General features: G+C 43.1%; 1 protein-coding gene across 1 annotated transcript in view; it reads right to left on the bottom strand.

Moving 5' to 3' along the window:
* The window catches only part of LOC119334208 (ABC transporter G family member 48-like), a 15,917-nt gene extending 7,902 nt beyond the window's left edge, over positions 1–8,015 (bottom strand). Inside the window, exons 1-4 of the mRNA XM_037606812.1 lie at positions 7,582–8,015; positions 1,171–1,253; positions 286–757; positions 112–202 (exon numbers count right to left, since the gene is read on the bottom strand). Of these exons, the coding sequence (XP_037462709.1) occupies positions 112–202; positions 286–757; positions 1,171–1,253; positions 7,582–7,995 (1,060 nt within the window). The 5' untranslated portion in view covers positions 7,996–8,015. The remainder of the gene's footprint in view (positions 1–111; positions 203–285; positions 758–1,170; positions 1,254–7,581) is intronic.
* Positions 8,016–15,022: the final 7,007 nt, after the last annotated feature.

The following is a 15,022-nucleotide window of genomic DNA, read 5'->3' on the forward strand; positions in this document are numbered from 1 at the left end:
CTCCCCCACCTGAATATATTACTCAAAGGACTGCCGTGGCAGTGAGTACAGAATTACATAGGCACGGTGCAACGTGCAGAGAGGTTATTCTATGTAGGTGTGTGTACATACCAGTTGTGACACGCTTCTTTTGCCCTCCAGAAATTCCTCTGGTCATCTCATCACCGACGATGTTATCGGCGCAAATGTCAAGCCCAAGCACCTAATGGGAGGTTTTTTTTTAGACTCAGCGTGCAATATTTTGCTAGAGACCTCCATATAGTTCATAGAATAGTCAAAGCTCACCTTGAGAGTAAGATCGGTTATAATATTAGTCTCATGTCCTTGCACTGCAGTAGCTTTCATGTAAGCGTCGATCTCGGGATCTGGATTTATGCCTGCCTCGCGCTCCCTTGCAGTGAGCTCCGCAAGCATGTCATATCTGGCACCGATACCCAAGCATCGCCTGGAGAAATCTAATGTCTCTCTTACAGTCATCTCCGCATTGTGGAGATCATACTGACTGACATACGCACTGGTCCTCTCAGGGTAGAACTCGGAAAAAGTATGACCACAATATGTGATGCTGCCAGATACCTGGGTGTGTTGAAGTATCCAAAGGATGGTGATTATTTTTATCTTATGGATGTGATCATAATGCATAAGCAAAAAATTGACAAGATGAGTTAAAACCTTGAGGCTTTTTTCAAGCTTCCCTGTAAGGGCTCGCATAAGCATGCTCTTCCCTGAAGAAGGAGGTCCAAGAAGAAGAGTCATCCTGAAAACAATATGCATGTCGAATACTTACTTTGCTTCAAAAGGTACAGTTGACCAGCCTGTGCATTTCCCTTTTTCTTTTTGAGTTTATATTTGAGGAAAGCCACATCTCAAAAATAAAATAAAATTGAGGGAAGCCACTGTGTATTTTTTTTTTCCTTTTGAGATTACATTTAGTGGAAAGCAACAAAACGAACGAGTTGCTTTTCTTGCAGGAAGGATGATTGCTACACACTGAAAACCGATCTTGGGGACTATCTGCAGTATAAAAATACCAGCTAGATGTAACGTAATAAATTGATATTGGCTCAGGATGTGCATGAGAGAGATAATGAGCCTGCTATGGTTATTGTTCTTGCTGGTATAATGAAAGAAACAACTGCAGGAAGAAGAATGTGATGATTTGCTTGCTACCTGGATGGTTTGAGGATGCCATAGGCGTGTTTGAGTACGGTAGTGGTCCTCTTGTTTGAGGAGCCAAATCGTCCAATAAGACCCTGTCGTCGTCATCGTGTAAACAAACCATCAAATTCAATTCATCCATGACGATGCATATACGCCTAATTGTACGGTAATGGATAATTATGGGTAGATCATACAACATGTGAATAAGCAATCAATATTAGAAACAAGCAATGAATTAGTTCATGATAGGGCAAGAAGCGCCTAATTGGCCTCTGTTTCCTTCGTGGTAAGGGTGACTTCACCACCTCCAGGATCACGTAGTCACGACTCCAGCGTAGCACACGCCTTGGCCTCTTAAAGACATTTCGTCGAACACCTCCATGACGCTCGCCATTGGAGCCAGCGCGCGTGTCCCATCTCCGCCGCCCAATCAAGGGCCGGCGGCGCAGGTCGAGGTCTCTGCTGCCCCTCTCCCCTGTCTCTTTCTCATGGTGTCCTCTCTCTTCCCGGTGCGTCGGCGGGTAGGCAAGGGCGGGTGTGGAGCGCAACTGCGGTGGTGGTTCGTCTGAATTACTTCTCCGAGCTGTGGCTCTACCTCTCTGTCCCTTATATGTTTTTTAGTTCTCTGAACCGCAGCTCTCGAGCACACTATGTTAGCTCTGTTTGTTTGGGCTTTTGCTTTTGCAACTTTTCTACTTTGACCAAAAAATCATAAAAAAAGTAAAATACATGCGCGGTCCTAATTCTTTTGCAGAAATGTCAAGTGGGTCCTAAATCTATGAAAATGCACATCACAGTCTCAAATCTTTCATAAGTGGTTCATTGGAGGTCCTATTGACCTCTGACCCTCTTGACCGGCTGACGTGGCCCTTTGACCACCGCCACGTAGGCAGTATATTTTGCACAAAACCCCCTGCGAAGATGTATCCTCTAATGTCATGGACCTCCGGCCTCCTCCGTGCTGCTAGGCTGCCACCGCCATCTCTCCTGTCCGCTCCTCTTCCCCCGTGTTCAACGACCACCTTCTCCAGCAGCTCAACCCACCTCCTCGTGCCGTCCGCTGGACAGCATTACGTCCGCCCACACCAGGGCCAGGAAGTAGTCCCCAACGCCCTCTTCCTCTCTCGACGGCCTCTTAGATCAGACCATCCGGTAAATCACGTCTTTCACTAAACCGGTAAAACGCCCTGCTCATGTCCACCGCGGCGGCGATAGATGCTCCCCTCGTTGCAAGCACCTGCGGTAGCCGGCACTGCGGTGCGTACCAAATTTTAGGGCATGCCCCGACGTTCCCAGGTGTCGTGCCGCCGGCCAGGTGTGTGTGCCGAGGACCCATGCCACGCCACGTTTGTCATCCCGCCAGCCATGGGCGCATGTGCGAGACCCCGAAGCCGACGCAGATCGATCAAGCTAGAAGGCGTGTAAGCTGCGACGTACGTATGTGAGCTAGCTCCCTGAAAATCCATCCACCTGTCTGCCTGCTTAAAGCCAGCTTGGTGACCTTGGTCACCAGGTTCATGTCGCGCCGCACCACGTAGCTAGCTAGCGATGTTATTGGCCGAGGGAACTTGAGCACGCATCACGCAGTCAAGCTGCAGGCGGGCTCGTCTGTCCGGTCTCGGGTGTACACCAGTACACGCACACAGCCTCGTGCACCTCCTGCCGGCCATCGTTGTGACTGAACTCACCGGCACGCGAGTCCTCAATTTGGCTGTCGCTCGCCGTGGTGGCTTACCTAGCCGGAGACGATGAATGAGGAGGCCGCGGTGGGAGGATCCTGAAGAACGGGCAGAGCTTGAATAGGGAGGAACAGGTCTCGAGAATGGTCGGCGTGACCCAGTCCCAGTGACGGAGCTGTTGTGTGCTCGGCCACCGTGCACGCAGCGGCCATGGCACGGCGGGAGCGGTGCTAGCAGCTGGGCGCTCGAGCAGTGGCCCCCAAGGACGACGGGCCCACTACCTCGCGGCGGCCGACACTAATTGCGCCTGCGTAAACTGGGCGAGTGCACCATGCACGCACATCAACTTGGTAGAGCGCGGGGATCCGGCCAAGGAGCCGGAGGGAGAGGCGTCGTGCCAAGTCCCTGTCATCTTCGCCGTTCTTTTTTCAGAGCCCGAGGTAGAGAAGGCCGGCGAAGGGAACAAGCGGGAGCAGCCAGCAGCGCTGCGAGCTCCATGCATTGATTGGTTTACTGCAGTGCCGAGTTGCATGAAGAGGGCCATGAACTTAGAAGATATGACTTCACGAGGGGTTATGTGCAAAATAGTGCTTACATGGCAGTGGTCAAAGCGCCACACCAGTCGGTCAATAGGGTCAGAGGTCAATAGGACCTCCCATGAACCACTTATAAAAGATTTAGGACTGCGATGTGCATTTTTATAGATTTGGGACTTAAATGACATTTCTGTAAAAGAATTAGGACCGCGCATGTATTTTACTCTCTAAAAACTCCTAAATAGATACTTTTAAAGCTTTTAGGCATTTTGAGGAATCAATATAACAATATTTAGCTACAAAAACCATAAAAACTCAAAAAAGCATCTATTTAGAAGCTTTTATGGTTTCTTGGCCAAAGTGAAAAAGCTGCAAAAACAGAACCTGCAAAAGCAAATGATAGAGCAATGCATCATTTGTGACTGCAATGTCTATACAGTTTTTTCTTTTCTGAAACGGTCACGGGAAAGACTCCTCACCTAAATATATTTAAAAAATGATAGATAGCCTTCACTAATGGTAGTACTACTATAGAGTAATTCATACTTATACTACGATAATTCAATCTGGAACCCAAGCTCAGATGCACCGTAGTAACAAAATAGATTTTTTTCTAAAAAAAATCCATTTTTTTGGCGCAAGATGCTCCTGTACGTGAACTCCGCGCAAAATTTTATGAAGTTTGGACATTCGAGGAGTTTGTGGCAAAAAAGATAAAATCAACGCGAACAATGCGATTTTCAAAAGTTTCTTAGACACCTAAAATTTGTCCTTTTTGCCACGAGCTCCTCAAATGCCAAATTTCATCAATTTTTGCACAGAGATCATGCATTTGAGCATCTAGCTTGCCATTTTTATTTCTCAGATTTTTCTTAATTTTTTAAACCATTTTTAGTGATTTTATGGTTCATCTCCGGGCTCATATGAGCCTAGGAGCCAAATCGCCACCTGCACATCTATTATGGTGTCTACAGAGTATTCCTTCTTGCAGTTGTTTTCCTGATTCACATGGTCACGTGCTTGAATGATGTTGTTAAATCTCGACCCTAAGAAAGATGCATTGTCGTATACTTTCCTCTGGACCGAGGGAGATGAGCAAGGAGCATATGTGTATTTCTTGAAATATGTTAGTCTCTGTTTGACATTAGGGATATTTTGGCACTTTGGTTATCACTAGTGGTATTTGAAAGGATTTACCTAGTGGTATTCTGGCTATCCTTTATTGAAAATATCTTTTTGTATATATGCTGTTATTTATGGTTTTAATTTCATTTTCCTTCTTTTCTAGTGCATATCATATATTAGAGAATAAGGAGTGAGACCACTCAGCTAAAATGACATGTTCGTACATCCCGACAAGATGCACAAATCACATCATCCATCTACCTAAAACACCAATGGCACTATCTAGAATCTCTCAGCCTAGCTAACGATGAGCAAAAGGCTTCCCCATCTGATCGCAGAAGCCTAGCCACAATCCACACTCTCCCTTCCCAATCATCGGCAGAGAGGACCACATCTGCGGCGGGTACCACGTGATGAAACATCACCGTATTACTATGCTTCCAGACTTCCAAGAGCGTGATAGTGAGGATCGTTCAGAAGTCCTTCGAGGCAACCTCGGAACACGAGGAACCCTAGCCGACGAGTCTGTCATTGGCTCAAGGCACCCACTCGGCTCTAGCACAAGCATAGAGTACCCCAAGCCACACTAAGTGCCAGTTCTTTTCCTGGCTTTTTTGGGCTTCCGGAATAAGCTTCCCCCTACCCAGCTTATTCTAGAAGCGCAACCAAATATTTCATTTTAGAAGCATACTAATCAAGTCTCAACCACTAGGCTTCTAAAAAAATTGGTTGGGCTTCTAGAATAGGCTAGGTACGGGACAACTTATTTCAGCTTATTCTAGAAGCCACCAAAAGAACTGGCTTTAAAGGCAAGGACGCAACCGACTAGGAGATGATCAATTATCTCATGTATTAGTCGCATAACGAACATGCCGCCTGGTATGGTAGTCCACAATGTGCTAGGCGATCAGAGGTCCAACAAAGATTCTTCGTAGCAAGCCAGACAAATAACATGTAGTTTAGAAGGGCTCTTAAATTCCACACAAGCCTTGCCACAGGGATCACCTCCTGGCCTGCCAAACGTGCTGCATAAGACGGTCTCACAGGATAGATGTCGCTTGTTTCTGAAGGCCACCAAAGATAGGGTTAGTTGGATATAGGGTGGTTTCTTCACCGCTCCTTCGGCGTGGTGGATTTAGGGTTCCCTAGGGTTTCTAGAGTGTTAGTGATAACAATGCCTCCCTTGAAACTTTTGTTCATTTGGCTTCGTCTGCATATCTATAGTGTCTCCTCTAGCGACATTGGAAGGCGGGGTCAATTTTTTCAGGAGTTATTGGGACAATAATTGTACACTCCTCTAGGTGCGACACTAGAGTCATTCTTAAAAGGATGAGTGCTTTGGTGAACGACTGGTGAATAGAGGCAGACGAATTTGCTCCTCTCCTCCAACCTCGTTGAGTGGAGGCAACGGATCAGTGTTTCAACCATCATTATCAAGGTCTCGACCGACACGCCACGAGACCTTGGCTTGTAGTGAGCTACATATTCAGCTCACAACACAATTTGTTACATTCTGGTGCTTGCATAGATAAGGCCGTAATGGACATACTCTTCTTTTTGTTGTGGCTTCGATGATTACGACCTACAGCGATGAGCAAGGACGGTGTTGTGTGTAGTGACCCCCAAAGGTCTCTTTGTAATTTTATTTTTGCTAGGGTTTTATGTTTTCTAAAGTCTTCCCTTCGTGCCACATGTGTTGTGTTGTGCCGTGGACTGACTAATGAATGACACATGCTCACTCCAAAGAGATCCAAACGCAGTTTCCATGAGTTTTTTGGGCTAATTTGGTTTCTACATGCACTAATTTTTCAAAGTGAAGTATATTGGCAGTCCCATCGCAAAAAGAGAGTATATAGTTACTCTATTAGATTAAGACATCTGCTAAGATACTAAGCTCTCTAGATTTGAAGCCACCTGGCGCATTGGGGATTGTGGGATATGTTATGGGCCCATCTGTTAGGGTCTCTCTCGCCGGGCCAGCCGGTTTTCCCGATTTTGAGAGGGCAGTGTATGATGTTTTCTTCTTCTTTCTTTTCGGTATTTTACACCGGTTATAATAGTTTTTATTTTGTTTTTTTCCTGCTTTTCTATTTTCTTTATTATTTTTTCTTTTTTTAGATTTTATTTCCCCCTTTTTCCCTTTTATTTTTTTTCACATGCTAATTCATGAATATTTATTAAAAGTCATGAAAATTTAAAAACAATACGAATATGTTTTTGAATTCAGGAATATTTTCAAAGTTCAACAAGAATTTTAAATTCCATTAAATTTTTAATTTTTTGAACCTTTTAGAAATTCACGAACATTGTTTGAAATCCACAAATATCTTTGTAACTCGCAAAACATTTCTTTAAATTCCTCTTTTTAAATGTGCAACTTTTTTTAAACTTCAAGATTTTTTAAAAATACTTGAATTCTTTTGATTTAATGAACTTCTTTAAATTAAAAAAATACAATAGGCGGTTTTTTCTATGCTAGCAGTGGAGTGAGTAGAAAAATTGCTAAGCAGGGCAGGGAGCCAAGCCGAGCGAGCAAGAGCCTCATGGATCGGCCCATGTGAGCATTATAACAATAATTTACAATTTCAACGTAGAATAAGAGCTGAGACCGAGGCTGAAATGTGTTAATATCTCCACAATCACGCACCTAACAACTTTACTCTTCTCTCAAACAAATATCGTCTCCAATATCAGCCCAACACCATATACAAATGAAAAAAACCAAGACCAGAACACAATTAAAATCCAAGCCAGCATAGATAAAGCGAAAACGAAACAACCAACTGCAATAACATAGTAATAGAAAAAAAAGGTAAGTAATCCCACAAGTGAAGAACGGCGAACAAAGCGTGCGTTAGCCGTTGAAACCTACATGGTTTGCTACAAAATTAGCCTTGCAGTATGTTGAAACCCAAACGGGCAACCCTTGGATTGGATGGATCAGACGAAAAATGACGAGTCTTGTGTTGAAAGTTGAAACGAGACAGAATTAAAAACGATGATGCAGGCCATGAAACAAGCAAGCCACGCATGCAAGTGTGCGTAGGGTCCATGCGTACGTATGTATGGAAGGTACATACCTGTAGTAAGTTAGTGGCTTCGTTCCAGAGCGTGGGGAGCGCCCGGCTGCCGACGAAGGCGTCGACCTCAACGGAGAGGTCCTGGTACCGCACCTCGATGGCCGGGAGGTCGATGCCCACCCTGTCGGCGCGGTCCCTGAGTCGCCGGAGGAAGCGCTCGCTGTCGTCCTGGAAGACGCGCTCCAGGAGCGCGCGGCCGGCCTCGCCGCGGGCAAGCTGCTCGATGTGCACCAGGCCTGCGCCGTCCTGGTTGAGGACGATGGCGTGCCGCATGCGGTCGTAGGTGGGCAGCTTCTCGAGCGCCGCCCACCGGAGGTTCTCCTCGTCGTTGTCGCTGCGCGACTGTGCCCGCCTGAACGGGTCGTCCGTGTCCGGCTGCCGGAACGAGTGGGAGATGGAGGAGCCCCAGCTCATGCTCCGCCGGTTGCTTGACTGGACCGACGCCCCTGATGCTGCTGCTGCCATCGTCGGTTCCATTGCCTAGCTGCCTAGCTAGCTAGCTAGGTTCACGAGTCACGACTGCCGTGCTGATAGATAGGGCAGGCTGCTGCGAAAACTAGCTTGCTCGCCGCTGGATCTTATATATACACAGCGTGCCCGTTAGCGACTGCAACGTAACAGTACTTTCTTTTTTGCCAGAGAAACTTCCTACCTATTCATAATTAATAATTAATCATGACACTACAAAAGGACAATAAAGGTAACAAAAATTACAACCAGATCTACGAACAACCTAGCAACAACTACAAACACTGGAGCGAGCCGAAGGCACACAACCATCATCGTCACTCCCTTACCGAAGCCGGGCAAACCTTTTTGCAATAGACAGTGGAGAAGACATCATACTAATATTCCATGGGACCAGGCCCCAGAGCAGCAATCACCGCCGATGAAGAGTCGTAAACTGGAAGGATCAAACATGTAACACACGAACGAAGAAACAAATTCACGAAAAACCACCACCGACTAAATCTCACAAGATCCGATGAAACATACCTCCACACGCCCTCCGGCGAATCTAGACACAACATCACCGATTGCAACTTAATATTAACCGCATGTGTGTAGGTGTCACCGTGAAATAAAGTTGGTATACGTCGATACTTTCTTCCGTGACAACGAGTTGACACGCCAATAATCTATATGAATCTTAATCTGCACCCGCATATCATTTATTTTTCTTTCTCTTCAAGCCTTAATCACTTAACCACACAAGCGCTCAATATTTTCATGTGAGAGAAGTGATACATTATTTTTTTACTCATGGCTTGGTCCTAGCACTATGATACCTCTTTAATAATTTCATTGTAAGAACCTTCTGCAATGCTTGAGGCGGGTTTTAGGATTATATCTTTGCTTAAGACCCATGTTTTTCTGCAAATAACGGAGATGTACTAGTCTTACGAGGTCTCTTGCTGACCCAAAACTCCAAGCCGTGCTGGTTTTATGGGATTCCTCTCCCTTTAGGTTATGTTCTTAGTGGCAGGGAGTTAGAGTACATGTCCATGTAGATAGGATCATATAGGCTAAAAGTTGTTGACAAATGACCAAGTACTATTGTGATGGTAGTAGGAGGGTAAGAGAGGTTAAATAAAGGTCCATGCACTAGCCAGTGGCCGACTAGAGAGGAGGGGTTGGTTCATAGTTCATGTTGGACTAGCACAATCATCCCTAGAGTATGGTGGCTTCTTTTTATGGGCCTTCTATGTTGATTTTTTTTCTTTTATTCCCCCTCTTCCTTTTGTCTTCATTTAGACTTCTGAAAATTATGTCACATCAATTCCATATATAACTAGGTGGGATCCTAAGTAAAATTAGGTATTCCCTAAAAAACATACATATTCTAGTTCCATTTAGCTAGTGGAGTAGCAGCTGAGATCTTCGATCCGCATGAGTGATGAGTGAATCTTATCAATTTTTTAGTTAATATTTCTGCCTAACTGAGGGCTGCCTACATGCATGCTTTGATATCTATCTATGTTTATTTATTTAGTTTTTGGAACATGTATTTGTCTTTTTCGTTGATGCTAGAGAGTTTACCACTCGCTAAGTAATTAATTTATTAATAGCATGAAGGCATGCATGCTTTCATGCACTTTCAACAAATAACTGCTACTCTGCTCAAGTGTCCTATTACATCAACGACCCGGAGTAACTAGCTGCAGACGCGAGACAAAACTTATAGAAAGAGAGGCTATGTCGCCACAACGTGGATTTCGCATGTGGACATTCAAGGACAATATAAAGTTCCTTAGCACTTTGAGATGTGTGCAAACATTTATCATTTATCTTTTGCAGAACTTTGTACGTAATTTGCATAACTCAACCCGCGTTCAACATCCCTCCCTCCTATCCATTAACCAATGGATTTAAATTTATGTTCATACTTAGGCATGGCCATAAATTTGAGCCGAATGACCAATTTGGAGTCCATTTTCACTATGATCTTTATGTTGACGAGATCTTAAAAAAAATAACAGTGTTAAATATGTTTTGAAAATATAGTTTTTCATGTTTCGAAATTGGAATGACATTGATCAAACTTTCTGAAACCATTTTTTTATCGATGCAAGTTTCATATGCCTTACATCGACTTCCCTTGTGGTTTCATGGTTTCACATACTTTTGGTACGTATTTCAGCGGATTTTCAAAAAAAACATGTTTTGAAACTTTAATAAAAGTGTTGATGATTTTTTTCTAAAACAAATTTGTCATTGTTGCAAGTTTCATATGGCTTTTAGCGACTCTAGTTCTGGCTTCTTGTGTCCATATAGTTTCGATACGTAATTCAGTGGATTTTCATAGTGGTTTCAGAATAATGTATGTTTCATATGGCTTCCGGTGAATTCGCCATGATTTCATTATTTTCATACAGATTATGTCGATAGTTCTACACTAGTTCTGGATCTACTTGAGTTTATGTCAAACCTCTTCTTGAACTTTTTGAAGACTGATCAAAACCTCGATAAAAACCTTAGTGAGACATTAGCAAAATGGAGAACTGTGTATACAAAACAAAAATAATTTAATAACAATAAAAATAGACCAAAATGAAGGGAATTCTTGGAAGAAGAAAATATGCAGGAAGCTAGGTAAACCGTGGACATCAACATATCGGGGTTGTATTTTCTTATACCAACAGCGTGTTGTATATTGTAGTCACCTGTGATTTTCTTTGTTTCGTACCATGTCAGGGTGATCATTAACTAATTGACAGTGACCACAGCAAGGTTCACCTGCTCTCTGTTTGTATGTACGTAGGCGTGGAGGCAAGCAACTGATGCATGGAAATCAATGCATTACCATTAGCGTTGCTTAGCAGCCGGCATGCATGTGTGCCATATGATGTCTAGTAGCTGCCTGTCTGTTCCTCGTAGCTACTTACACGAAAGTTCATCTCTTCAATTGAAATCGAAAGGGTGCTTATTTTACCTGCGGCGGCTACGGCCAGAGCAGCCGCCTAGTGGAGCAGGAGTATTTAGGTCTTTTTCCCGGTGCTTCACTTTCTGTTGTCTCATAGTCTTGTACATCAGATTTTTTTTGTCCATGTGACACACAACTTATTAGTGAAGAGGAAATGATGAAGTTGTCTCTTATCTCGTACTCATGTATATTAAACCTCGTACTCGTCATCCAGTTAGACTCAAATAATCTTAATAGACATCAAGTTTACTATGAAAAATACTTACTTAACCTAAAAATGTAAGATACAATGCATCGAGTTGGTTGTATATATATAAGCATCTATCATACTAGTACAAACTTTCTTGCAAAATAAAAAATATATACTAGTACAAACTAGCGACACAAAAAAAGCATACTAATACACATTAAGAGATGCTAGTACATCAGATTTTTTGTCCATGTGACACATAACTAATGAAGAGGATACCCCCTAAAACAAAGTAATGAATAGGATAGGATGAAGTTTTCTCTTATCTCGTACTCATGGATACCGTCCCTACACACATCAATACATAGATCATCAAACCTTGTGCTCATCATTCAATTAGACTAAGATAATCTTATAGACATGGAGTCTCGTATATGACAAATAGTACTTGACCTACGAATGAAATTTACAAATGCATCGAGTTAGTTGTATATACACATCTAACATACTAGTACACACTAACGTTAAGAGACGACGCATTGGAAGTGATCTTAGCTAGAGTATTTTTTTTAAAACAGAGCTAGAGTATTAATTAGCTAGCTAGGTAAGCTGTTGATTAGTCCAACAAATTGATCTGGGTTTCAGACTAGTAAACACTCAATTGATTGATGAGTGTGGAGATTATACCACCATTCGTCCACCATATAAACTAAATAAATGAAGAAACAAATTAATCAATTTGTCTGGTTATGCACTACTAACTGGCAAGTTAAGGTCGTGTGATATTAAGGTGGATCGATTTATGGGTGTAAAGTTTTACCACCGAAATTGCTGGACGTCACTTGCACAATTCAGTTATCATTATTAACATCTCATATGAAAACACAAGTTCAAACGTTTTCAAAACTGTAAACAAATGAGTTCAGGATAGATATTGAGCAATTAGGAACTTGGACAAAGGTATAAATGTGACTCTCCCTTCATTTCAAATTATACCATGTTTCTTGATTGATTAAGACAAAGTTTTGGCCAATAATTAGTTGTTAATGTGCCAGGTTGGCATATCTATAACTTGTTATTGACCGCTCTGGCATTCTAGAGAAGAAGAAGCAGAAAGGCGGTAGGCGAAACCGAAAAATGGACTTGCGGAGGAAAATGAGAGACAAGCATGAGGAGAAAAGGGGAAAGTGGAACGGAAAGGGATGCAAATATATCATGGACAAGATGCGGATGAATGTCAGGACCAATAGCTTGGAGAACTACCGGTTAGCCAGGAGAGTTCAGTTTGTGCTCTGTCTTTTGGTTCCTCTTTTGGAATGGGAAGTTTGTGTGCATGTAGCTGAGCGAATGAAAGCAACTAAAGAATACGAAAGTCTCCCAACACCCAAGTCAGTGGCTAAATCCAAAGACAAACATGGATGCCACATATGTTGATTGAAAAATCCACGTCCAGTTAGAACCAGGATGATGTGCCCTTGATGCGGGGTGGCTTGGTATTTAATTATTTAAACAAGGGTAGAATTTTTTTGGTTATTTTTGCAATGTAGTTAGCATTTATATGTTGTTCCATGCATTAAGCTTAATGTTCACCTGATGACTAGTGAAGATTTTGTAAAGCTACTAAATAGTGGCTTAAAGAGACAACAAAAGAAGAAGAAACCTATTTAGTTTACATGTCTCCATCCCTAATCCTAGGCGGCTACGGAAAACTTTCCTCTCTAGACTTCACCGTGAGCCAGTGGATTGGCCTCCCATCTGCCTGTCGCTCCGAAAGCCGGTGGCAGGGAGGGGAATCCCAGTTCCTCCGCTCCAGTTAGTAGTCTACATTAGTTTTTTTTAGTCCTCGCAGGTGCAGCGCTTGGGTGGATGGCAACATTTCTTCTTCGAGTTTGTCTTCCGGGGTTCGACCCTCCCTCAAGTTTGTTTGTTTGGACATAAACAATGGAGGTCCGGCGTAGATTTCTGCCATCTCCTTTGGGTGGTGAGGTTTAGGTTTCTTGTTATGTGGCGAGATTTGATGTCAAGTGCTCCAGATCTATGCAAGAGTTCAACAGCGACGACTACTGCTCCAGAACGTTGGTTCTTAGGGGCACCTGCATAAAGAATTCCCGACTGTCATCGACAAGGTCAAGCCGGCTCCGATAGAGGAGTGGCGACATCGGCGCGGTGGCTCGTTCTGGCAGACGTATTGATCGTTCGGTGGTCTCAAAATCTCAATATAATTTTTTTTATGTTTAAGATGCTTTATACTTTCGGTGAACTTTTACAATTGATCCTCTCTCTCTCTCTCTCTCTCTCTCTCTCTCTCTCTCTCTCTCTCTCTCTCTCTCTCTCTCTTTGTGTGTGTGTGTGTGTACAAGATCTTATCGGTTCATGCAGGTAAACTGTCAAGTACATGTGCAAGTCACTACTTAAGACAAGTACTACTAAACTAAATGCTAACATACATAAACATTAAACTTCACATTAACATGAAAATCATAACGCGGCAACATGTATAAACTACATGCTAGGAAGCATCCTTATGAAAAAGTGGGATTGAACAGTTACATTTGTCAAAAAAATAGAGGTTAAAGAAGAAATACATATAAATCCTTTATATGCTTCAGGAAGAGACAAAAGTAAAGTTAATAGAGAAGTTGGAAGATAATAACTGCATCCTTCGTCCATGCTCAGTTTGTTGCACCTTTAAAATGGGACTTGTTTTTAATGTGGACAACCTGCTTTCCACATCGTCGGAAGGATGCAAGCATCGCCCGCTCGCCACCTGCACGTGTGAGAAGCACCTTCATCCTCTCTGTCTCCGGTCGCCCGCGATCGATCTCTCCCTATGTATCCGTCTCAAGAAATGGTGGCATTCTAGCAGTGACACATAAAAATCGGTGACAAATCAATGCTTGGAGGAGAAGGGAAAAAACGAGGTCGCGGAGAGGAGGATTCTTGCCAGCCGCCCGGCGAGAGGTGGAGTTGTGTGCGGAGGACGAGCATTGAAGATGAACATGTCCAGCAGTGGCTGCTAAGGCACAACAATATACCGGAGTAGTAAACATTTAGGCCCATTTTACTTCTGGCCATATTTCATGGAATCAGACGGGTCCTTTAATATGTACCAGGCTTGTTTCCCTCTTGTCTGCAAATAACTAACCAACGGTTACCCCTTGCGGGCGACCTCCTGGGGTCATTTTTGGTGGTCTGGGAGTGCATCAAGTGGTGTGTTTAGTCGTCACTACATGTTGCGTGCTGGATGCTTTCTCTGGATTCTTTATTTTTATTTTTTTGATGCATTTTTGGGTTTTAAATGGGTTTATTTTTCGGGGATTTTCAGCTTTTTGGTTTTCGCCTATTTTCCCTAGGTTTTGGAGTTTTTTTTGCGCAGAAAAATATGTGCTGGCACGGGAAGCACTGATTTGCTTCACGTGGAAGCACTAATTTGCTTCCGCGAGAAGCGCATAGATTTGTTTCCGCGTTGTGCTTCTCCAAAAAAAAATCACAGCATATGCTTCCAAAAAAAAGTGAAAAAGCACAACCATGTTTCCAGGCTCCAGTTTTTTTCTTCCTTTTTGGTATTCATTTTTTTTGCACTAACATGTTTTTGTCTTCTTTTTTTGGGGTTTTTTTTATCTTTCGGTATCGTTTTCTCACGGATTTCATTTTTTTCGTGAAAAAAGTCCATCGAAACCTATTAACATAGGATCTAGTTTCGAAGATCTCGACGCGAGAAATTCAACAATGAAAACGGTTCTATATCTGGATGCAGGGTTCAAGAGATAAAACGTTTAAAAAACGTAAAAAAGAAAGTTTGTAGGTTGCGACAAGTGACGCACACA

The sequence above is a fragment of the Triticum dicoccoides genome, chromosome 7A (genome assembly GCF_002162155.2).
Source record: "Triticum dicoccoides isolate Atlit2015 ecotype Zavitan chromosome 7A, WEW_v2.0, whole genome shotgun sequence".
NCBI lineage: Eukaryota > Viridiplantae > Streptophyta > Magnoliopsida > Poales > Poaceae > Triticum > Triticum dicoccoides.